The following is a 25,401-nucleotide window of genomic DNA, read 5'->3' on the forward strand; positions in this document are numbered from 1 at the left end:
AGTAGATTTTATTAGAAAGTCTGGATATTTTTCTATTATTTGCGATTATTTTTGATGTTTGAGGTGATCTGACTGCCAAAATGTTTAAAGATTAAAATTGATAAAACATGGTGGTGGTTAAAACGCTCAGAAAAGAAGTATGTGCCAAATGGTGTCACTAGTTGGCTAGTTGCTACAGTTGATATCAGCTATTGCGTCGAAGTTGCAGTGTTGTCTCTGTCGGCCTCTTTACAATTATAGCCATCATAATCGCCCTTTCGCTTTACCTGAGTGTTTTAATAGCGAGTTGCTTGATTTTAATGGTTTCTAATGCACATTGCAGTTGCTCAAACCTCTGACACCTCAGAGACCAAGTTTTTTGTTTCATTCAACCCATTCTTAAGCTAACTTACAGCCCATCATATCTCCAACTTTTTTAAAACTGGAAAAATATTATTCCTTAGGTTTCTTTGACCAGTGTTCACTAACACTCCTGATTCTGCTCACCTATTAACCTTGTAGTCAAAAGTTGATCTCATTTACCTACATTTTCTGTCATTCAGCTCAGTGTTATACAATATGATTACCGGCAATCCAGAATTTGAATATTTAGAGCTATATTTCTAGCGCATCGGTTTCACCAGATGAATCGGCCGATATTCAACAACCTGCCCATATACAAGTCAACAATGGATGCCATCATGATGGTTGTGCAGAAGTGTGACAAGGATACTGGATCCTGCCTCAGCAAGATGCTGCATTCAGAACTTGGGTAGTTGACGATTTTTAAACTTGTTAAACCATTGCAGGTCTGCGGTTGTAGAAACTGTCTAATGATTGATAAAATGTTTATATGGTTACTAAGAAATTATCATTGCTTGTAAAATTTAGATGACAGGCTGTTAGCTTATCAGTAGAACTGTTTGCTGGAGCATTGACCATATTTACATTAAAAAGATATCCATAAAAATGACTGTTTAAATTTATTTGCAGAGAAAGCAAATTCAATGTAAAATTTCCCTCGGCTACGCTTCGCTATTTGACTAACTACTTAAAGGTGAGTTGTCTGCTCTTGATTGAGATGGTGCATATATGCTTGTGTTATCAATAGAAACCTGACTAGCTGGGTCACTAAATTAGTAAACTACTTCAAGTATTTTACTCTGTTTTCTTCCTATTGTCACAAAGAGAAAGGACTTGTCAAGTTAGATATAATACATGGAATTTGTTTTGTGTTTAGTAACTACAAACTCCATGGAGATTGAGCAGAAGTATATCCTTTATCTAGTTGTTTATTTGCTGCCATTTCATTTACTCTCAATGGTTGATTAGTTCTTGTTGAGCTTGTTATATACATCAAATGTGTGTGTGTGTGTGTGTGTGTGTGTGTGTGTGTGTGTGTGTGTGTGTGTGTGTGTGTGTGTTTTATTTCACCTTTAAAAATTACACAATTGAATTAATACTCGAGACAAAATATAATTAACCAATGCGTGAAAAAAATAACAATAAGTAAGAAATGATGATGGGGCCCATTGCGAAATGGCAAAGCCAGTGGTACGCGAGCCCGAGTCAGCAGCACAAAAACCAGACCGTAACACTCACTCTCCAGACTGGAGATGGTGCCTCAATTCCACCTTATATTTACCGAGACATTTTATTGATCTTATTGAATTAGGTAGTCGATTCCACAGCGCAGGTGTTGCAAAGTTTGAGGATCGTTGACCGGCTAAAGTTAGATGATTAGGTACGGGAAGAGAAAGTAATTGATGATGAGTATTATAAAATGGTAGTGCTGGATCACATTTTGAGTAAAATAATTTATGGGCTTGAATAAGCAACTTATATTTATGCAATTTATCAATAGTTAAAATATCAGAGGTTTTAAATAAATCGTTTGTTGGAAATCCAAATGGCTTACGGTTAATGATTCTGACAATTTTCTTTTGAAACTGTATTATTTTGCTAAGATGAATTTTGGATGCATTGCCATAAGTTTCTATTGAATAGCATAATTTGGAGTGAATAAGTGTGTAATAAAGCATAATCAGCAATTTTTTTGGAATGAAAGCACTTATGCGGTAAAAGATGCCTGATATAGGCCGTAAATCTAATAAAAGCTTACGAGCGTGGGAAGACCAGTTCAAATTTTTATCAATTGACACTAATTTTTATCAAATGTATCTAATTACATTATTAATTATTGATAATAATGATACAAAATTAATATATGTAAAGGTAAGTTATTTTAAATTACAATTTAAAATACTTTTTAATTGAAATTTAAAAATTACAATTTAAAGTTATAACTTTGACTTGACTCTAATTTAGACTAATTTAATTAAAAAGTTAGTCTAAGTTAGAGGGAGCTACACCTCATATCTCTCATCCTGCATAATGCTGAGCCTATATTTCTGATTTCTAACAATGAAACCCTTTTGATATTTATTTTGTTATATTAATTGAGTTGTTTTAAATGTTAACCTGGTTTTGATTTTAATTAATGAATTTTTATTGATTTGCATAATCAGCTGCAGTTTCTATTAAGAATTTATTGTAGTCTCTTAGGCTGTGAAACGAATTGAACACATTACAGTGCATCTATGTCTGAAAATTTGCTCCTACTGGCAGTTTAGCAGATAATTTTTGTATGTCTGTCAATGTTTGACAGAATGATAGTACGATGTTAGCTTGTGTACCACGCTGAGGGTCTTGTGCCACATATCTACTGTTGCAGAGCCGGGAGAACATGATGATACTGCAGGTTTTCAACTCTAACATAACCGTGGAAAGTATGTTGAATCTTCATTTTCTTTAAATGTGTTTCTGTTTGATTTTTTTCTGTTACCAACTTCAGGTTTATAGCTGGTTTCTTATTAAGGCGTCTTTTTATGTTCCATAAAGTGTTCTATATTTTTTCAAATTTCTCAGAGTTTATTTGGATTTTGAAATCCAAAGTTGCCCAGTTTGCCAAGACTCAGCTTTCTGATATAGTACTAGCCTCACCAGACTAAGATTTTTACTACAGCTAGGATGGCCGATCCCTTTGGATCAATGCTTGTAAATCACATTATGTTTATAGATATAGAAATATCTATTTGCTGTTTTATAATAGTGGGCATGGTCTGTGAACAGTAAGTGTTGTTTTGACTATCACTGAAATATAATAGGTGGTGTTAGAATGGCTACCTGATCCAAAGGACGTCGGTGTTGTGCGAGTAATTTCCCGTTATGCCTACATGTTGTGTACATCTTACCTTCGCGTGTAATGTAGGTTTTATTTGCGTATCACATTGTAATAGCTAATAAAATGATGATTTATAAAGTTGTTACTGTTTTCTAGTCGACTCTGAAGACAATGTTCTGGATACACTCAGTCCAACTACTGACACTGCTCGAGAAACTAAGCACGATTTGAACGGTCTACAGGCAGCTATTGATGCTGTGAATGGAGTTGTTTCCCCTCTTTCAGAGGTACAGCTGCATCTTATCGACTCTCAACATCCCAAGTAAGTCGTGTTAAATGTTTGTAGATATGACATCATATTTAAGGCATAAAATTATATGGTTTTTGCCTTTTATCTCTGAGACATTAGCCTGTCATCGTTTAGACTAGTATGGAAAGACGACTCTAACTACATTGTAATTACTAGTTGATGCTCAGTTCACTGAAATTTGTCAAGGGGTGTAGCCAAGCCTTTACAACACGCACAAGTTTTAACCACCCATATGGTTACAACTGATGTGCTATTCTCAATTTTGCTTGTTTGTATTCCAACGATGTGCTGAAATTATTTTACTGTTTCATCATGTGCTGGTCAAATATGAGGCATTTGTTTTTGTACAGCAAGAAATGCGTCGTTTGTTAAGATAACAAACAATAATATAGCATAATAACAGAGTTGACCAAAGTTTTCCATTCAATCGTAGTGAATAAATAATTCCACCTCCTTCACACTAATATTTTAACACCAGTATAAGTTGATAGGTGGATGTCATTTTACCCTATTAGTTTACAAATCACGGAGTAGATGATGCGTTGCAGGGTGATATGTGGCTGTGTAACAGAAAGCCATCTTGTGTTGGGCTGTGATGACTCATCCCTACGACTTCTGCACAAACATGATGAACTTCTCACCTGTTCTCGTCCGACAGACGCTGACTTGTCACATACTCTGAACCGTCCAGCCGATTCAAAGCATCTAGTAGATGTGTCTAAAGTTAGATGGAAAGATGATTGGCTGGAAGACAGTGTGGAAGGGTCTTTGAGAAATGGGTGAGTGAAGAATTGTCTCATATTTATAAAATAATTCCAAGCAGTATCAATGCATCCTAAATCAAGTATGTTTTAACAGAAGTTGTCTTCTCCGTGCTAAACAATGGTAACAACACAAAAATATGCAATGCAATCAAACTTCTTATCAAATTGCGGATTTTTTCACAATTGTGTGACATTTGATAGCATTGTCAAGGTAAACATATTTTTTGTAAATCTGCTTATGATTTTCTGTTGTTTCTTGTTGCTGTTATGTGATGACAGCAACAAGAAATATATGGCAAGATATGTTGATACGCCCATGCAAACACATATTCATGATTGTGTTGTCTCACGCATTCGCGAAAAATGGAATCTTGATAGATACTTCTGTTCAATTTGTCATCAGAGTTCAAACAGACTTGGAGACTTTTAGGAACATATCTATTAATATTTTCGCAAGTGTTAACATAGTTGCTGAGGCTTATTGGGTGTATTTGAAGGTAAATTCAGGGTGATATTGTTCTATTTCAGACAGATAATGTGTCATAAGCTATTCTCATAGCACATTTGTTGAAATGTAAAAGAAGGCAATTTCTTCCAATGCCCAATTTGTTCCTCTATCGACATAGCCAACTGTTCAGGCTTAGCATGTTTTTTGCTAAACTAAAAACTAAAGAAAGATTGCCACTGTATAAAGTCGGATATATTTAGAGCTGTAGTCGTACTCTTGGGTTTTGCTGGTAACTAGATTAGTCAACCCCAGATGGAATCCCCCCAGAGTTACTCACCTCGGTTACATTAAGTCCATTTGCCTCAGTCCACTCACCACAGAGTAGTCCAATTGCCTCAGCTTCATAAAAGCAATTATGAGCATTATTGAGCTAAATGAACAATTACATTACATCAGAAATGTGTTTATTATGTCACGGCTACTGTGGAGTTATCCCTAGGACGAACACAACACCAACGCCTTCATAATAAAATAAGATAGCAAAGCAAATAGTTGTGGCTTTGTGCGAAGTTATTATAATATTATGTAACGATTATCTATATTACATTGTATAGTATAATTAATTATTTGTGCACAGGTATTTATCATGTTCAATCAAATCAGTGTTTTGTAAAAGCCATTATAGACTAAATATTATACATTTCCATGTACAAAAAATTAATGACGTGTAATTTTAATATGCAGTTCCTAATTACCGACAGAACTATGATAGTTGTCATATCAACTTGACATATCTTCACTTTATGCAATGCATAATATAGTCCAATTGAATAGTCTAGGAGTTGTCTTTTCATTAGACCCTTTGGGCGAGTATACTAATATTGGGCGAGTGGACTAGGCCGAGTTATCTCTGGGGTAACTCGTCATGGATTCAGTTTTACTAACTATAGCGGTTCAGCAGCAGTAGATAATCAGCTGGAAGATCTCTAGATCCTGAATTCAGATCTGCTCTAGATGTAGATGGCTGTTTATAGATGTTGTTTATTATACCATATAGAATATAGAATAGACCATATTACAAAAAGCGACATAAAATAGAACAATGGTGGTTTTTCAAGCACGTCCATCATGTAGATTTGTAAAGCGGGTCAGTCAAGATGGGACCAGTAGCCACTAGAGTTGCCGCTCTCACTCTCTATTCTGTCGGATTCTATTCACTTTCATCTGAATACAGTGCACCTTCAGGATACAATTACTCTGTTATACGATTTTTTCACTTTTCAAAGTTGAACATGATGATTTTTTTCACCTCGTCATATGAATCTCATTTCACCATACAAATTCAACAAAATTTCTGCCCCAGTTCAAATTTTGCAGTCAGTGTGCTTATTACGCATATCAAAATAACAAAAACGCTGAAATGCTGTTCGCCGAAAACATTTTCACAACGCCCGAAGGAGACAATGATCAACTTTTCTCAGTTTATCAATTCTCCTGCGTAATAGTTCCTGTTGAAACCAGTAGCTAAGTTGGAGTTGCGATCCCTTCAAACAGAGGGTCAGTAGACAACTTTTCTTAGCCTGCTAACAAGAATCCACTTCATAACGAAAACAGCATCGTTTTGTTTTCTTGTTTTTGTTTTGTTACTGTAGGTTGGAAATGATTTTAATGAGATCGGCTAAAATTATATAGAAAATAAAAAAACTAATAGGTGATAAAATTTTAGTAATAAAAAGTTGAAATTCAATAAATAAATAAAATAAATTGTTAAAATACACAATAAAGCTTAGCTTTAAGTTTGTGTTTAGTAAGCTAAACTTATTTAAATTAGATTCAAAGTTTATGTTATACGTATGTCTGCCTCGAACGTAAGAACTCTATGGTACGTACTGCACATAAAACCGTTACATTTTAATACAGATCATACCCAAGAAATATACTAAAGTTACTGTAGGTTACTATAGTTACTTAAATTAACATACTATTTTGTTACTAATTTTTAATATGTACAGTACTTGTATAAAATTTTGATGATTTTACCAGGGGATGTTTGCATTATATAATTGCTATGGTTTTATACCCCGCTGCACGATCTTTTCACCATGCGATGCCAACACTGGAGCGGATTAAAATCGTATCCTAAGGGTGTTCTACATCTTCTACCTCCCATCTGTCCAGTTGTTAAACCTCATTTCTTAAAACTTTGTTTGATGCCTGAAGCCTAGTGACAGCTCTTTTTTATCTCAAGTTCATTTTTAGGTAGCCTTGCTTGACAAACTGTTGTTGTTGCGGAGTTGTCCCCGGCAAGCGTGGCGAGCAAAACAACAGCTTGTCACAAGACGCACTGCACCTGATGCATCAGCTGCACTGAAAGAGAGTTGTTCTCTTCCGTCTGTGCATTTTGGCCGCAATTTTATGTCGGTCGCTCCATTGGTAATCATAACGGATTTTACACAAAAATTTATGTAGAAAAAAAGAAGATACATACGTTTAACCAGAGACCAGTCTCTGCAGTAAACTTTAGTCGAACCTAAGAACTTAGGCAACAACAGCGACTAAACATGTTATTTTTGCGCTCAGTCAGTTCTATTTTTGTATCTGTCAGTTTTATTTGTTCTTACAGATTTTATTTGTAATTCATTTTATTCTCAAGTTCTACTAAAGTTTACCGCAGAGACTGGTCTCTGGTTAAACGTTTATATCTTTTTTTTCTACATAAATTTTTGCACGAAATCCATTATGATTACTAATGGAGCGACCGATATAACATCACAGCTAAGCCGCTTAGACGGAAGAAAACAACTCCCTTTCAGTGCAGTTGATGCATCAGGTGCAGTGCGTCTTGTGACAAGCTGTTGTTATGCTCGCCTTGCTCAACGAGGGGACAACTCCGCAAAAACAACAGTTTGTCAAGACAAGCTAGTTTTTAGGTGACTTTTATTTGAAGCCAATCGATCAACCTTTTTCCATTTGCTGTGAATGTGACAATGCATTCGATGTTTTAGGCATTATGATCCTAGAAGTTGCAGAGCAATGAGAGGTCACAGCTCTGAGGTATTTAGTCTTGCAGCTTTTGATGATTCCACCTATCTCATTTCTAGTTCGGCTGATAAAACAAGTAAGCGTTTACAGCCTCTTTTTCCGCTGTTTCTCACTTTGGATTTTTCCAAGTACTGTTTCATCCCAAAATTAATATGCTACAAATGAGCGTTGTCAGCCTACTGAATAATAGACAATAATTTGCAATAGGCATTAATAAAGTTGGGAGTTCAGACTTAAAGGTTGACTTGCAACAAAATTCACATTACAGTTATTTGATATGAAAAGATTCACCATGTCTTACTCTGTTGTGTTGTAGGTGCAAAATATGTGGAAAGGTGATTACAAGCTCTTAAAAGCTAAAAAACGAACAGAAAATCACAGCCACACGAGACCGCTGTAGTTTGGATTCTCTTTCCAAAACGGCTCAAATGTGACGTAGTTGTGAGATATGGTTTCTGTTTACACTTTCATGCAACCTTATTCGTCGAAATATTTTCACAAATATACTTCACGCATTCAATAAAACCATGTCTATTGTTCTTTTTGCGTCTGTTTTATCGTCATTGTAATGCTGTCACTTTTAGCACTGATATCCTATAACGTGCCGTAAAAATCGTTTAATTTTTTAACTTTAGCTTGAAGAAGTACATATCATTGTCTGATAATCATGATGAGCCTGTTGGTCACTTGTGATAATCGAAAAGGGCTGCAGAAATTATTTGCGAAGTGTTGGGTCACATGATCAGATTACGACTTGCCGATTAGACCAGGCCGAAACAAAACTGTCAAGTAGCAAGCATCTATATTTGATACGGGGTCTTCAGTAAAACCTGAAGTGTTTGTCATAAACTAGTGCTACGATAAGTTTTATATTGAGCTTTTTATTAGCCTTTCAATTCACATGAGAACATCACGTGACAAGACAATAACCAAATTTCATGGCTACGTCATCGAAATAAAGAGATTCCAATCTTTGGCGTCTTTTCGTTTTTGAGCTTTTAAGAGCTTGTAATTACATTTCCACATATTTGGCACCTACAACACAACAGAGTAAGACATAGTGAATCTTTTGATACCAAATAACTGTAATGTGAATTTTATTGCAAGTCGACCTTTAAATACAACAGTTCAAGGTTTATATGAAGTTGGTTGTATGAACCGCCTTACATGTTCACTCTTTGTTTTAGTGAGCAGAACACGCTGTTAACTTGTTGGCTTTAGCACTGTTTGATTTTCTATGTTGATAACTACAATGATTAATGGATTAATAAGTATTTTATTAAAAAACTATTCGCTGTAAGTAGTTGCTTCCTTTTGATCTTATTTCCACATGTTCGTTAGGAGTCGTTATAGATAAGAGCTGACAATTCCTAATTTTTTGCTGTCCTTTCATAACAATATTGCTAATTTTTGTGATTCTCATACCTAGTGCTTTCAGATATACACGCAGCTATTACAGGTAATTGTGGATTTTTTTGTATTCTGATGTTTGTTTTAGTTCGACTATGGGACACAGAGAGTTGTACAAACAGAGTACTGTTTGAGGGCCACCTTCAAACTGTCTGGTCATTGGCTACAGCGTAAGTTTGCCTTTTCTATGTTAAACTTGGGCATCAGAAGCTTAAAACACATTAAAGTTGTGGCAGCCTCTGAAGGTAATCCAGTACTGCTACCAACAGATTGAAGTCTTTTGAGCTGATGACAAACATGATTGATTTTGGCAAGCTATGATTGGCAAACGCGTTGGTTTATTGTACTCTTAGGAGAATGACACTATTCTAGCTGCTTATCTGAATAGCACATCAGTTCAACATTGCTTTGACGAAATAAAAAGAAATGGTGAAACGTTGAACACACCCTATAAAAGAGAGTTCAACGCACGTTGTTTATTAGATAGTCATTCACTTCATGTGAGACCTCAAAGGAGAATCATGAAAGTTTTTCCTCAGAGTGAGTAGTTGTTGATGAATGTGTAATAAACTAATATTATGAAAGAGTGTTGTGATATTGATATAAAGGTAAATCCAAACATTATGATCCACTCAAGGTTTGTAAGAAAATTGAGAAATTCTGGAGGCGAAGTGCTACCATCCATTTAGCCTGTCTTGACAAGCTGTTGTTTTTGCGTAGTTGTCCCCCCGTCGAGCGGCGAGCAACAACAGCTTGTCACAAGACGTACTGCACCTGATGCATCAGCTGCATTGAAAGGGAGTTGTTCTCTTCCGTCTACGCGGCTTGGCCGCGATGTTATGTCGGTCGCTCCATTGGTAATCATAACGGATTTCACGCAAAAATTTATGTAGAAAAAAACAAGATTACAACGTTTAACCAAAGACCAGTTTTAGTGATAAACTTTAGTAGAACTTAAAAATAAAATAAACTTATAATAAAATCCATTAGAACAAATAAAACTGACTGATACAAAAATAGAAATAAAACTGACTGAGCGCACAAATAACGACATGTTTAGTCGCTGTTGTTGCCTAAGTTCTCAAGTTCTACTAAAGTTTACCGCAGAGACTGGTCGCTGGTTAAACGTTATAATCTTATTTTTTCTACATAAATTTTTGCGCAAAATTCGTTATGATTACCAATGGAGCGACCGACATAACATCGCAACCAAGCCGCATAGACGGAAGAGAATAACTCCTTATAAGTGCAGCTGATGCATCAGGTGCAGTACGTCTTGTGACAAGCTGTTGTTGCTCGCCGCTCGACGGGGGGACAACTACGCAAAAACAACAGCTTGTCAAGACAGGCTACCCTCCATTTAACTATGGTCTAATTTTAACAATAGGATGGGAAGGTTGTTTGACTGTAAGGCGCTTGTTGCACCCTGTGACTTTTCATAGATTTTAAACCTGTTGAATTTTTATAACTTGAATCCTTTCTCATTTTCTACATCACAAACTAATCAAGCATTGATACTTGAAGGTTACTATAGTACGATTCTAAAGGTTACTACAGTACGACTTTTAAATGTTACTACAGTACGACTGTTACAGGTTACTATAGTACGACTTTTAAATGTTACTACAGTACGACTGTTACAGGTTACTATAGTACGACTTTTAAAGGTTACTATAGTACAACTCTAAAGGTTACCATAGTACGACTCTTAAGGTTACTATAGTACGACTGTTAAAGGTTACTATAGTACGACTCTTGAAGTTTACTACAGTACAACTCTTAAAGGTTACTATAGTACGACCGTTGCAGGTTACTATAGTAGGACTTTTAAATGTTACGACAGTACGACTGTTACAGGTTACTATAGTACGACTTTTAAAGGTTACTATAGTACGACTCTAAAGGTTACTACAGTACGACTCTTAAAGGTTACTATAGTACAACTTTTAAATGTTACTATAGTCTGACTGTTAAAGGTTACTATAGTACGACTGTTAAAGGTTACTATAGTACGACTCTAAAGGTTACTACAGTACGACTCTTAAAGGTTACTATAGTACGACTTTTAAATGTTACTGTAGTATGACTCTTAAAGGTGACTATAGTACGACTCTAAAGGTTACTATAGTACGACTTTTAAATGTTACTATAGTACGACTGTTAAAGGTTACTATAGTACGACTCGTAAAGGTTACTACAGTACGACTGTTAACGAATGTTACTCAAAGCCGAAAGAGAGACAATGAGAATGTGCTGAGTTATCTAGCCCTAGTTCTATGACTTGAGACTCTGATGAGAACATCGTTTACTATCAATTGTGAGGTTCTCTTCAGTGTCATAATTTTATTGCTTTTGCTTTTCAGGATAGTAGAAAAATGGCAATACTAATGCTGAAATACTTGTGTTCATCAGATTTCATTTCGATATCAAACTACCGAGTAATCTGTGTTTTTATAAATGCATTATTCTAACGTTATTGGTTTCAAATGCATCATTGTACAGTGCACCCTTACCATTCGTCATTGATTCGTTCCGGTGTTGAGATCATAAGGCAAAATTGTCATAAGAGGGGTATGGAAACCTATAGTAGTTATCTATTTCAAACACTCATCGGTAAAAAGCATCAACATTTTAAATATGTACTGTACTTATTAAAAATTGGTAACAAAATAATATATTAACCTTAGTAACTACATGTATAGTTAACTTATAGTTAATCTAGTAACTCTAGCTTCGTTACAATGGTAATCATTCTCTTCTTCCTTTAACGTTGTTATCAAACTTAGGACCCATGACTAACGAATTAAAGTTATATATGTAGTTATATTTATACATGTGGTTAAATAAAGTTCATAATAAATATTATATTAAAGGCGCAATAAACTCTCACCTTCGCGTACTTTTCACCAATTTTCATTTCACTCAGGCAGTATCAAGCATTCATAAAACGTGAAGATTGCTGAACTGAGAGAGAGCGAGCATCCATATCACTTTTATGCGTTGTGGGAGGGATTTTGTCGAATATCAGCATCATCGTTATTTCGACGTATTCAGCAAACTGACTGCCAAATTTGAATTTCAAAAGAGATTTTTGTCGATATCATATGGCGAAACAAATGTCATGTGGCGGGGCAAAAAAATATTGTTTTCCTCACCATAAGGCAAAAAACTGTATAACAGAAACATCTTCGCCCGGGGGTGCACTGTATTAGAATACTGTGCATGGATTGACAACTCTCTCATAAGTCCTGGTGAGTCTCTCCGAAGACATGCATACTGTATCAGTAAGCAGTCCGTTCAAAGATAAGCCTTCTACCACAGTGTTAGTTTTTCTTATTCTCTTCTCTTCATTCACCCGTATAGCCATAATCAACTTTCACAGGAGTCTTTCTGCTGTTACTTCTGTTCTTAAATCTGTGATATGAAACTAGTCCCAGTCAGTTTAAACCGTATGTTTATATATATAACGTAATGTATATATACATGTATATATATGTATATACATGTATATATATATGTATATGTATATTCCTTTAATTGGTAATTATGAGTATACATGTACAGATGGTCGAATCATACAGCATGTTGTTAAAAACTTGGAGCTGTAGGCTTGGTGACACTCACGAATATTATTTCTACTTGAACCATGCTAAACGTATTGTGATATTAGCCCGGAGACTTTATTTGGAGAGGCATATACCTACATCTGTATATTCTGTTGGTACCAAAAGTGTTAAGAATCTTCAAAGTGTTTCATTGAGTTATTCCCTAAACTTGGTCACCGGTGTATTTGTAAACAATAAAATAATAATATAATATGGTAATTGAGCTGGTACTAGATTAGAAATTTTTTGTGTTTTCAGCTGTATTTCTAGGTAAAAAAGAATAGTGGCTCACAGGATTTGAACTCTAGCCTACTCTAGCTGCTGAGTCATATGGAAATAGAGTTTAATCAAACCTTAAGTTCATGTACTCAACCTGAAGCTCGCTGAAATGAAACGAGCGTGTGTACTATCATACATGTATGTCACTGTAGTCCCCTATTCGTCAGATACGTAAGCCACTTTGCATGTTCAATTCCTCTATTAGCTAGTGGTTCATGCTCTGGTATGTTATGAACATGAGTTTAGTTAACACTCTCTCACCGCATACTCACAGATAAGCTTTCTTATAAAGCAGAAAAGTAGCAAAGCACGATTTTCTAAAAAATATCATTTGTTCTATTGCAGCCGTAATAGTAGCTATTTTGCAAGCTGCTCTAAAGATCGGTCTGCCAAGCTGTGGTCTACAGAATATACCTTTCCTTTGCGCACCTACGTCGGCCATATTAGCTCAGTGGATGTGAGTAGCATACCAATTATCAAACACCTATTTAATACCATAGCTTGGAGATTTTAATCATTAATGTTATAGGAAATGGAAGTTATAAATAATGTGATTGATTTGGGAGCTATTATATAAAATATTAAAATATGTGGTATGGGTGGTTTAGCGGTCAGCAGTCTGGACTGTCTTGCGGACTGTCAATCTTAGCTGCAGGATGTTCGCCAAATTCTGTTCCGAATTGCTCGAGTCTCAAAGATACGGTAGTCATGTTGTCAGCGTGCTTGGTAACTCGACTTCCCTAAAACATCTTGCTAGTCAGGTCCCTTCATGGAAGCTCAGCTTCATAAGCTCGGTTAATAAAATCAATGAATAATTTATTATTCCTTGTTAATAAAATAATGGTATTATTCCTTCCAAAGAATAATATTATTAATTAGTGCGTATTATTGTTTTTGTAGCCGATTATGTACTGGACTAACTGAAACAACTTTATGCTGTGGGCTATGCATTGTTATCACCTTCTTTTCTTTTATCTGACTTTCCTTAGGCTTTCTTTATGTTAGCCTTATATTCATCACAAACACCAATCTTGCTATGAATATAATTGTAAGCACACCTAGATTTTCAGCTATGCTGAAGAATCTAAGTCTATCACAGCTGCTGTTATCACTATGAGCGATAGTTCAAATCTCAGTAAAGTTTAGTAGTTCTTAAATTCTGTTGTTCCCAAACTTGTTTAAGTACTCGCAATACTTGCTGAATCTCCTAATTTTATCCGTACTCGCCATATAATTTGATGCATTGCACAGCTGCGGTGAAAAATAGGCAGCAGTTTAACTTCTGCATGAGTAGGCAAATCTTAAATTAGTGTGAATCAACGTTTGAAAAAGTTTGTAAAGTCTTCATACCTTTTTTTTAATCAACAATCTAGCTAGTTTGTGAATGTCTGCAAAAGATCTTTCAGTTTTCAATCATTCAGTCCTAAAAAATCACTTTTTGGGATCTCAACTCACACTATCATGGAATAGTATGTTTTGGTATGAGTTCAGACGAGCTAGTGTGTTTGGACACGTTGTCCAGCGAGACCTACTCATCGTAGGATAGAGTCAAAGATTACATCTAAGCTTTTATATAGTTTAAATGTCAGCTTATTATGTAAGCAGAAGCCAATCAGGTATATTATTATTGATTTGATAAGTCATCAGACAGCGGATACAAGGACCAACTAGGGTGGAAGTTTAGTGACTGAGTAACTTTTATGTCAATATGCATTGGTGATAGTTTATGAATTGATCCCTACTTTCTGTTTGAGTTTGATTTTAACTGGTGAAGGCTTGACATGGCGATTTTGCTAACTTCATGCAGCAGTAGCCTAATCCTAGTTTTATCTATGTTATAACCCCCTTGCTTTCCCAAATCCGCCCTTTATAAAATGTAATATAGGTGTGCTACCCGGCGTTGCACGGGTAATAAAAAAGTCTGGACAGAAAATTGACTTGTATTTAACATATAACAAGATTTACCATTCTAACTTTCAAACTGCATATTATGAGAGAAGTGTCTTGTGTAGTTGAAATAAATTAAGAGAGAAATGAAAACAACTGTAAAGGTTTTAAAACTTTGTCAAACAACTGTAACTTTCAAGCTGTTAGCCTGGCACTTTGCCAATGGAAAATTGCAGTAAGCTGCTACGCTTCTAATGACTGTACTCCATGACATTGCGTCAGCATTGTTGTCCAGCTGCAGTCATTCCAATAATAGCTGTAGCCGAAATGCAGACAAACATACGACATACACATGGACATACTTTGAGAAATATATATATGTAGATGTGTGCGGAATTTTTTATTGGTATTGGCAATCATCAGCAAGAAGCCGTTTTTCATTACCTGCCGCAAGAAAAAGATTATACAATCGTGTGTTTAAATGCTAAAAAACTAAAATGAGAAGTTCTGAATTTGTTTTGTGTTCTTGAGAAAAGTATGATGAAAAAGACAAAAATTCAAGTAATATAAAACTATTCGGATTTGAAGTTCTTGCAGTTAACAATATAATATTGCTAGAATCGACAGACATCAGTGCTCAATAGATATACATTCCTTAGCAACATGTTCAATGTGTTCATAAAAGGTTAGGTGGGATCATATAAGATGGAATTTCATTTATAGTATTGCGAATATGATCGAATATTTATATTCACAATAAGATTCATTTTGGTAATTAATACTCGGCTACTTTTAATGGAGTTCTACACACGCCTTGACAATGACGCAGTCATAAGCCTGTTACTTGTAGTATTAAGCTTTTGTGTTAGCCAATCAGATAGTCGCTTTCACAACTGTAACAATAATTTTTATTATGGACTTGAACGTTACTGCTTATGCACAAATGTGGCGCAGGACTATAAGATATTTCATGAGGAAATTACTCCTAATGTAGGTATTCATAAGGCTGTCTATCGTATAACAAGTGTTGCAAATTGAGTAGACCTTGACCTTGTCATTCGTGATTTATCAGTAGATTAGGAAAAAGCCAATCAATGCTCAAGATTTTTTTCACTTCACTAAGAAGCTGGTTCTCAGAAACCAGACCAAAGTTTGAAACGAAATATTTTTAATGACTTGGCGCTAGGCACAAAGCACATGAGTGTGAAGTTTGGATGAAATCAGTCAAAACATGAGGAAACACAGAGTCCATGCAGACTAACAGACAGACACAATGACAAAGTGGACTTTATTAACAGAAATAAGTTCTTGAAAGGCGTCTCCTATCTTCTTACATAAAACAGCACTTTTGGTATGAACGAAAACTTGATTTAAGTTGTCTGCTCTATTTCTTAATTCATAGCTTTTATGAAAAAGTGGCAGGTCCCATAGTGTCGCATGTAAAGCTCCAAGCATTGTGTTAGCGAGGAATATGGTAGAGCTCTATGATAATGACGTGATGTGGTAAAATTTAAAGTTTAGTCAAGACAGTATGTTTGGCAGATGTTTGGCCAGGTTATGGTCTTAGTTGCTTATATGATGAGTAGCTAGTAACTTGTATTATAATGAATAATATAACATTTTAGTTGTTATATTGTTGCAGTTTCTACTTGCTTTAGTGTGTCAAGTTCCACCCAAACAACAGTTACTTAGCAACAGCTGGACAGGATCGTACTGTGAGACTCTGGGACAGGGAGAGCGGCAAATGCGTGCGACTCATGCAGGGACATCGCGGAATTATCCTCTCCCTCGCATTTTCTCCTACTGGCACCATCCTGGCATCTGCTGGTTCGTACTCAAAAAGCTTAATCATATCTCACTTGAGGGAGACATCAATCAGTAGGACACTTATTGGTACTGGTATCTTTAGTTGCTGTCGCTGCCGAACGCATCGTTCAGCGACTCTGTTGTATTCTAGCCTTTCAAAATGGAAACATTTGTTTTGCGCTCATGCTTGGTTTTTCTCACTTTGTCTGTGAAATACTGTCAAACACTATTAGCAGTGTAAAAAGCTTTTTGTCTAAAAATAATCTAGTTTACCGTTGTGAGGTCAGGTTGAGTTGAATTTTTGTATTCAAAATCAATTCATCTGCAAGGAGCAGCAACTGAAAAATTTGTATTTGTTGAGGCTCGAATTGGTACATAAAATTAGAATATCTGTGATAAACTTCACTTTGTTATAATACTGCAATTTGGCTGGTAGGTGCATGGTTCACTCGGCATGTATTTTGATAAATAAAAGGTGACAGATCTTTTGAAACGTGTGGATTTTTTGGAGGAAGCATTTTTTCGAAGGAATTTTGACTGCTTTTTATAGTTGTGTTTTAAGACTGGCCACAAGTATATAACAAGACATTTGGCTTAGTAGTACTAAAAGTCAGATAACCTGTAAAAATATCTAGCTGTTGAAATGAATATTTGCTCCGCACACGTTTCATGAACTACGGCCATAACGCATCAAATTTAGGGTAAAACTGTTATAGCCAAAGTACAAGTTCATATAAACATAAACAAACTGAAGTGCTCTCACTATGAATGCTATAAATCAAGCAAAAATATGTGACAATATTGAAGGATGCGTGATAGAAGTATTTCACATCCTGTATGATTGACTGATTCTTGCAGTCATGCCTAATCACAGACACAATGCTCCATATCTAGTGAATAGATAAATGGCTGTCTATTTTAGTTGATTTGTTTCAGGTTCTTGTAAGGTCTCTTATATCAGGCTACATGTTTCATATTTGATTGCTATGTGGGCTTATGTAACATTTTTTGCTTCACTCTTCCATTACGTAACGTCTTACTTCAGTTATGCATAAAAGTTAGTCATGCATTGACCACTCCTCCTTAAGTAGTCATCTCGTAACAGCTAGCTGACGTCAGAAATGTTACACATATACAAGGAACTGTGAATACGCTATTCCTCCCTCTTACCTCGTTCAACTGATTGTGATTGTGCACCTTACAACAAGATGTTTCAGCTTGTATCCTTCTCCTCTAGACTGTTGTTTTATGGAACAAGCTACGCTTTTTTTATAGAATATATTTGTGACAAGTTATGGGCTTTCTCCACATTGCCATTCTTCTCTCCTCACCCTCTTATAGATCTCAATTTTTATCTGTCACACTCTTTCTCCATCGCACTCTTTCTCTGTCACACTTTTTCTCTGTCACTCTCTTTCTCCGTCGCACTCTTATCTTACACTCTGTGTCGCACATTCTCTTTGCCTCACCTCATTTTCGTGACCTTTTTATTTTTTTCCTCTTCATTGTATTTTATCTTCTCTGGTTTTCTTATACCTTTCTTATTCTCTTCTTGGTCTTTTTGTTCTTAGTTGTGGAAAGACGGAGTCATTATTTACTCTACTAGCCTGTGATCTTACACTCCTAGGTCATTGGAAAACAAACTACCTTGCATTTTTCAAGAGGGGCACTGTAAATATAATTAACAAATTTGTTTCTTGTACACATTGTGACTAAGTATGGTGAACGGGAATTTGTGGCTGAACGCTTTGACAAAGGATCATTTTTGCTTGTTTTTATATCATCATCTATATTAGGGAGGGGTACTGCAATTTTAATAGATCTACCAATAGACATGCTATTTAATTCATGTTATAGATTTAAAGGGAAACATTTACTCATGGCAAATTTGTACTCACTGAACAGTTCTGTGAAATAACGTGCAGACGTATTGCGTATACGAGTTTATGGTCGATCTGATTTGTGCTGTTGGATGACTTGCTGGTGTTTTACTCTCCATACTCATGGAAATTGACATCACACTTAATCTATGTCGGTTGCACGGGATTAATGCCAATTATTTCTGAGCGTTTTGAAATATTGGTGGTGATGAAAAGCGACAGGCGCAGCTGAAACTCTTCACGAGGATTAGGATGGTGAAGGAGCGCTTACAGTCTGCCATGTTTGTCCTTTTAATAAATGACCAGGTTTATGAGAAAGGCATAACTAACTCATAGGGATGTTTGACAATAGCCGACGGGTGTCACTTTCATTAGTAATCTTGCTATTGTTTAGGCATAGCAATGTCAAGCTAACATTTGCATGAAATGAGGTCATTGATCGTACACCTTGACTGAAACGTTTTAGCTTAAACATCATGCATATTATTTCAAAGTTCATGGCACTTTGCGTCCAGCATGTGTGTTTTATGCATTTGAATGGTCGGTCTATTCACGTTGTGCTTCTAAGGTTAATCACCTCATTTCTTTCTTACATGCACTAGTTTTCTTTTTAGTTAAAACTTTATTCGCAAAAATCTACTTTACACAGCTATCGCTACTTTACACAGCTATCGCTACTTTATACAGCTATCGCTACTTTATACAGCTATCGCTATTTTATACAGCTATCGCCCACCAGTCAAAGCTTGACAAATGTTCTAATCGATTATTGAACATAAAAGTATTCGTCACAGTATCTGTTTTTTTTTAATAGAACTTGCAATGTTTCACGGTATGTAAGTGGTTACTGTAACAGTCCACTGTGTCCAAATCAACACCATAGATTAAATAAAGCTCATGAAAAAGAACATAATATTGTTTTCCTTCATTTTCTTTAGCTTTACCATTTATCGAAGCATTTTGTTGCTGGAAAAATTTTCTCACGGATTTGCAAGTTGTCTGATATATTTTTGGCCCAGCGGTATTGTTGCTGTTTTCAGCAGTTATCGGGTCGATCTATCGCTGCCAACTTTGTTCCAGGCGTGATCGCCTTTTTGACAAGATCGACTTTGCAATTGTTATAAAGGCGGCTGAATAAAAAAATGTCTATCGATCTTTGCCTGGCCAATGCGAGTCTGTTGCAATTTTTGTGTCAATCTTTTAATATACTAACCTTTTAATTATCAGCATTGTATCAGGCAGAGTGGCTCATGGAATACTCTTACATTAACCATTGTAGGTCCTCCAACCTGCCATGTTACCATGCAACTTGTTAGCATGTGATTGATTGCATAAGGAAATAAAAACCTTCCAAAGGTGTTGAAATAAAATTCCTCTAGTAACTTGGATACTCGCAGGTCATTTATTTACAGTGGTTGTTATAAGTATGGTAGGCTACTACCTAGTAATATTTTTGTCATTTATAACAAACTCACTTTCTCTATTCACTCAGACCATACATGCTATTCATATTTGATAAGAAAGTTGTTTTGTAGACACTCTGTCTGTCACCAAAACTATTCTGAAGAAACATACCGTAAAACCTCTAATTGAACGCCATGATGTTTTAGTTTGCATTCCCTCCTTTATAGTGGCAGTCAAATGAAGGTGCCATTCAATTAGAGGGTGGTGCTCTATTTTTTAACCCTTCTCTCATAGTGGCGCTCAATTAGAGGTGGCGTTCAATTAGAGGTGGCATTCAATTAGAGGTTTTACGGTAGTTTATTTATGGAGAACAAATTTTTCCCATCTTGTGCTTAACAATAAGGGCTGGTCAACTAAATATTAAGAGTACCAAGTTACTAGTATTCCAGAGGCCACCAATTTCCCTTCGTATAGTAACATGGATGTGTAGGTTTAAAAGCTTGTTAAATTTGGCTGATTTTTTCAACGATTATAAACTTAGTTTTTGTTGAGTTTTGGCAAAAAATTCAGATGCCGCTGTATTACAGCAAAACCAGGTTAAAAAGGCGAATGTCAGTTGTTGCTTAATAACACTCATATGTAAAACATTCTTAGCTCTCCATTAATGTGCATACTACCATAATTCGTGTAATAAAGTGCATACTACCGTAATTCATCTAATAGGCCCAAAGTGTATACTACCGTAGTTCATCTAATAAAGTGCATACTACCATAATTCACATAATAAATACTTATAATATGAATTAATAACAAATAACGTGTCTAGGCTAAGCAGTCCCATAATTATGATCACCACCGTGAATTCTTCGTCTGCTTGTTTCAGTACATTTTCAATTCTGTGTGATTTATTCTCTGAACCTAAGATTCATATGAAGATTTATTCAATCTAACCCATTTCATTCTGCAGATGTACAATTTAAACATTCTGTTAGCATCGTCTCCACTTGGTTACACCAAATTACACCAAAATGTTGTGGAATCAGAATGAGCGCTTTAGCACTCTAGCGGCACTGTTACTCTTCTTTAATGATATGAACAGTTTTTCTTTGAGCCCTGTAGTTCTAGTCACCTAGTAAACCAGTCAGTCAGTGGGGCTCCGTGAGTGCTGACAGGCACTTTGTGAGTATTACTAGTCAATTTTATACCATGATTAAAAATCAATTTGTACAAAATTTCAGTAGATTTTATTAGAAACTATGGGTATTTTTCTATCATTTGGAATTGTTTTTGATGTTTGAGGTAATCTCACTGCCAGGATGTTTCAAGATTAAAGTCGGCAAAACCTGATCGTGGTTGGAATGCTCAGATGAAAAAAAAACATGCGAAATGACACCATTATTTGCTATTGTCGCTGTAGTTGTCTCTACTTGTCTCTATTTGATTGGTATCTTTGCAATTGTAGACATAATCGCACCTTCGCTTGATCTGAGCGTTTTAACCGCGATCAAGTTTTGTTGATTTAATTTTGAACTATCCTGGCAGTCAGATCACCTCAAACATAGAAAACAACTGCAAATGATAGAAAAATACCGATACTTTCTGATAAAATACATTAAAATTGTGTGCAAGTTCATCTTTAATAGCGTCAAGTAATAACTTCTGTTGATTACTCACTGTCAGTTCAAATTGCAGAATGTGGTAAACAGGAATGCAATTTATTATTATTAACCCTTGGCTTTTGCAAGATGGAAGAAACTCATGCTATGGTATTTAGGGGGTAAAAGCTCAGTTTTCCTTGTATTGCGAAATGATTGCGTATGGCAGGTGAGGACAGGCGAATTAGACTGTGGGACTTGGCTTCTGGTGAACTCGTAAAAGAGATGAAAGGTCATACAGACACAATTCGCTGCCTTCATTTTAACACTGACGGATCTTTGCTTTTTTCAGGTACTTCAGATCAATTTAATTGTGTGTTTTATCGGCAAAGAGTATGTGTTGCTGAATGATTCAGTATTAAAACCCCACTAGACAGGAAACTATGGTACCATTATATGGCTTTCTAATCTACACCTCTTATGTAAGATAAGATATATTTATTATAACCACTTATAAGCGTTATGAGTTAAAGTGGTGTAATATTTACCAGTATAATCATGTCTACTGTAAAATTTCAGATTGTGAAATCATGGCGCTTTTTATGTCTTGTATCTCTATTCAGGGTTTTATCAGCTAAACTAGTTCATTATTACTACTCCAGTCAAATCTCTTCTTATCGATGGAGTTTAGAGCTTCACGATTTACAAAAAGCACCAGACGATGCAAAATTGTAAATAAATGATTCGCGATTTTGTTAGTATTTTTTGTATAGTCAACTTGAAAAGAAATTGTTTAGTGTTCAAGATGCGTAATTAGAAATATGTATTTCATGAATGACCGTGTGTGGAAGGCCATGATATGAGCCTATTATAAGACTAGAAGGTCCGTGCATTTCAGTTCTAGTATCGCTCACTCTGAAATTCGTCTGGTCGTGTTGCTGTTGCACGATTATATCATTTGTGTGATTGGCGACATCTTTTTAGATCGTGACGATTTTCAAACCACCTCCCTTAAAAATGGCCACCAAACAATTAAATTGCTGTATCGCAAAGCTCTAATGTAATTTGTGTCAAGATTTACTTCATATGTTAAGATTATTGTATGTTGTGGTAAGTATTGTCATACGAATACACTGTAATCTGTTTCATCTGTTCCCCTACACATTAGCTTCCTATAGCTCCTTGATAAATTTTGCTGGTGATTACATTATGAAGTAAATATATTCTATACTAGAAATTCGCTGTCATACAGCCCACGACCAAAGTGATATTGGAAAAAAAGAGAGGGTACTGATTGTTGAAAGATGCAATATTAGCAGTCAAATGGCACTGCAGTGCAATAGGATAACTGCAATGGTAGCTGTAATGTACTGGGTGTGGGTGTGGGTGTGGGTGTGGGTGTTATTATATACAACAAATAGCAATAATGAAAGGAAAAGATTATATGTTTATATCTCTCCCCTTGCACTAGGAGAAATGCAATATTGGCCAATATTAGAAAAATTAGAAGTAAAATGGCAAGCTACTGTGTACTATACACAGTTTGAAAGTTGGTTGTGTTGAATGTAGAATGGTTTTGATAGCGATCTTCAACAGAAAGCAAGTATGAGCGTTCACGCGTCTGAAAGTTTTCTGCAAACTGCAGCAAAATAAAAAAATGTTCTCGTCATAAAGGGGCGTTGTAGTTCGGCCCTAGCTTGTACATAAGTTGTAAAGAATTTCGGCTAACGTTTTAAATAATGGAACCTTCGGTGATTGGACAAAAAAACATAGGCTGATAAACTGGGTACCACAATTTCGTACCTGTAAATCGGTCTACGCCTCAAACGGTCGACGTTTATTACAGAAACCTTCGAATAATTTCGATTACAAGTAAACAATGCCATAGACTGGTGAAATGAGCACGGTTTTCTCGTAAAATGCGCACTGCTAAATAGTTCTACTATCTGTAGCTCGGCTTTATTGGCGTATCGTAGGCCGGTCTTAACTTTTATTAAACCGAGCTTTTCAAGCGTTTTGTGACGATTTTCGGACAAATTAATCTGTCTATTTGTGTATAATTCGATCAGATGGGTAGATTTTAAGAGACTGTCGACAATTTACAAAGACTTGGTAACATATTTAAATAGGCTTATCTGTGTTTTGTATCGTTATTATACTTTAACGACTCTACAAAACAATGGTTAAATTTGTTGATGAGATTTCGAGACAAGGGTTCGTCTCATTGTTGATGAATAATTTTCGTAAGTTGTGCGCACATGCATTTATCATAAAAACTCTCAAACTTCGCTCCGCTCCTTTGGTTGTGGGAATATCTGTTTTAAAATATGTTAATGAAGTAGCCTAATGATCAATAGGTTTTTTGTCGCTTGTTCTTATGAGTTAGGCAGATGAAGGTGTAGCCTTTATAGGGCGGGGCGTAGGTAGGAGTTGTGATCGAGATAAGAAACTAGTCTAACCTAGACTATATAGGGCTTTTGTGTTTATTTTAGATTTTTTCTGTTTTATTTTCACTTTCACCTACGAAACTGTCAGTTTGAGAAACCTCGAGTATCGTATGTTGGAAATTACTTGGGAGTTTATATTAGCTTAAATTTTACACTATTTATTGTAAAAATTGATACACAACGGCGAGTGTAAGTAGTAATATATTTAGTATTATTTACTGCTACTAGCACTATTGACTCACTAAGGGTTAACTTCTGTTTAGGTGCTCAGGATAACACACTGATTGCGTGGAACACAAAAATTTCTAGAGAAAATCAAAGGTAAGCTTTCTCTATTATATTTAATCAATACGATATGAAAAGATGATACAGTGGGTCTTCACGATTATCAGCTTGTTGAACTGGTTGATAAAATTATATTTTATTGCAGTTTCACAGTTTCAAGTTCTTTAACAGCCAATGACCTCTTAGCATCTTATCACACGCAGCATTCTAATTGCTCCTTCGTATCTATACAATCACCGACGGGAGGTACAATGGAAGTCATTGGTGTTTTGGGATAAAGACAACAAGAACACGAAGTTCGGTGAAAAAATATCTCTTGTCATTTTATTATAAACAGGGTGTCTCCACTAAGAGCCAGGAGTCCATTTTGTTTATATGGCCAATTTTGTATATATGTTTATTTTCCGATGCTGAATGTTTTTTAGTAATGAGTTCATCCGAGCTGAATCGGCATTCAAACAGAAACTTTTTCTGTAACCATTTTTGTTAATATATTCACTTTTTTCTATGCCACAATATATTCATAGTAAACCATATGTATGGGACAATATTCTGCCATCATCTTCAAAGAAGGTTAACATGATGTATGTGGACATGTTCGTTCAGTAATTATAGACAACACCAGTGGCATCAGTGAACCCACATCAACCAACTACTGAGCACAAAAGTAACTTCTGGTCTCAGCGTTGAATTGTGTAGCAAATCAGTAATATTTGACACGGGTTATCGCATAGTTGAAAAACCTACTAGAAACAAATTCAAATCACCTTTCAACATTCTAAATACTAAAAAAAAGCTCCTACCCAATACTTTTTTATGCTCCTTACCAGGTGTTGTTCATGTAAAGCAGATAATTTATTCACAAATTTTAGAATTTTTTTGGATTCTCTATTGTAGTGTGCATTGTTGCAGTTATGGTTGAAAGATTTTTCATATATGGGTTTAATCCAGCATAGAATTTGGCAAGGAGATTGTGGCAGTGTTGAGACGCCAGTTCTATGGATTTCTGAAAGAACTTCTGTGGATCTGGTTGTCTGAATCCTCGACATACCAATTGTTAAGTTCTGAACCACTAC

At 35.7% G+C, this 25,401-nt stretch overlaps 1 protein-coding gene across 2 annotated transcripts in view; it reads left to right on the forward strand.

The window, feature by feature from the left end:
* Positions 1-24,861, forward strand: part of LOC137394607 (TAF5-like RNA polymerase II p300/CBP-associated factor-associated factor 65 kDa subunit 5L) — a 28,207-nt gene extending 3,346 nt beyond the window's left edge. For both annotated transcript variants that reach the window (XM_068081344.1, XM_068081343.1), the window contains exons 5-16: positions 607-751; positions 973-1,036; positions 2,714-2,768; positions 3,320-3,485; positions 4,022-4,252; positions 7,691-7,803; positions 9,226-9,307; positions 13,367-13,478; positions 16,567-16,735; positions 21,823-21,945; positions 24,304-24,361; positions 24,471-24,861. In XM_068081344.1, the coding sequence (XP_067937445.1) occupies positions 607-751; positions 973-1,036; positions 2,714-2,768; positions 3,320-3,485; positions 4,022-4,252; positions 7,691-7,803; positions 9,226-9,307; positions 13,367-13,478; positions 16,567-16,735; positions 21,823-21,945; positions 24,304-24,361; positions 24,471-24,603 (1,451 nt within the window). In that variant the 3' untranslated portion in view covers positions 24,604-24,861. The remainder of the gene's footprint in view (positions 1-606; positions 752-972; positions 1,037-2,713; positions 2,769-3,319; positions 3,486-4,021; positions 4,253-7,690; positions 7,804-9,225; positions 9,308-13,366; positions 13,479-16,566; positions 16,736-21,822; positions 21,946-24,303; positions 24,362-24,470) is intronic.
* Positions 24,862-25,401: the final 540 nt, after the last annotated feature.

The sequence above is a fragment of the Watersipora subatra genome, chromosome 4 (genome assembly GCF_963576615.1).
Source record: "Watersipora subatra chromosome 4, tzWatSuba1.1, whole genome shotgun sequence".
NCBI classification, from domain to species: Eukaryota; Metazoa; Bryozoa; class Gymnolaemata; order Cheilostomatida; family Watersiporidae; genus Watersipora; species Watersipora subatra.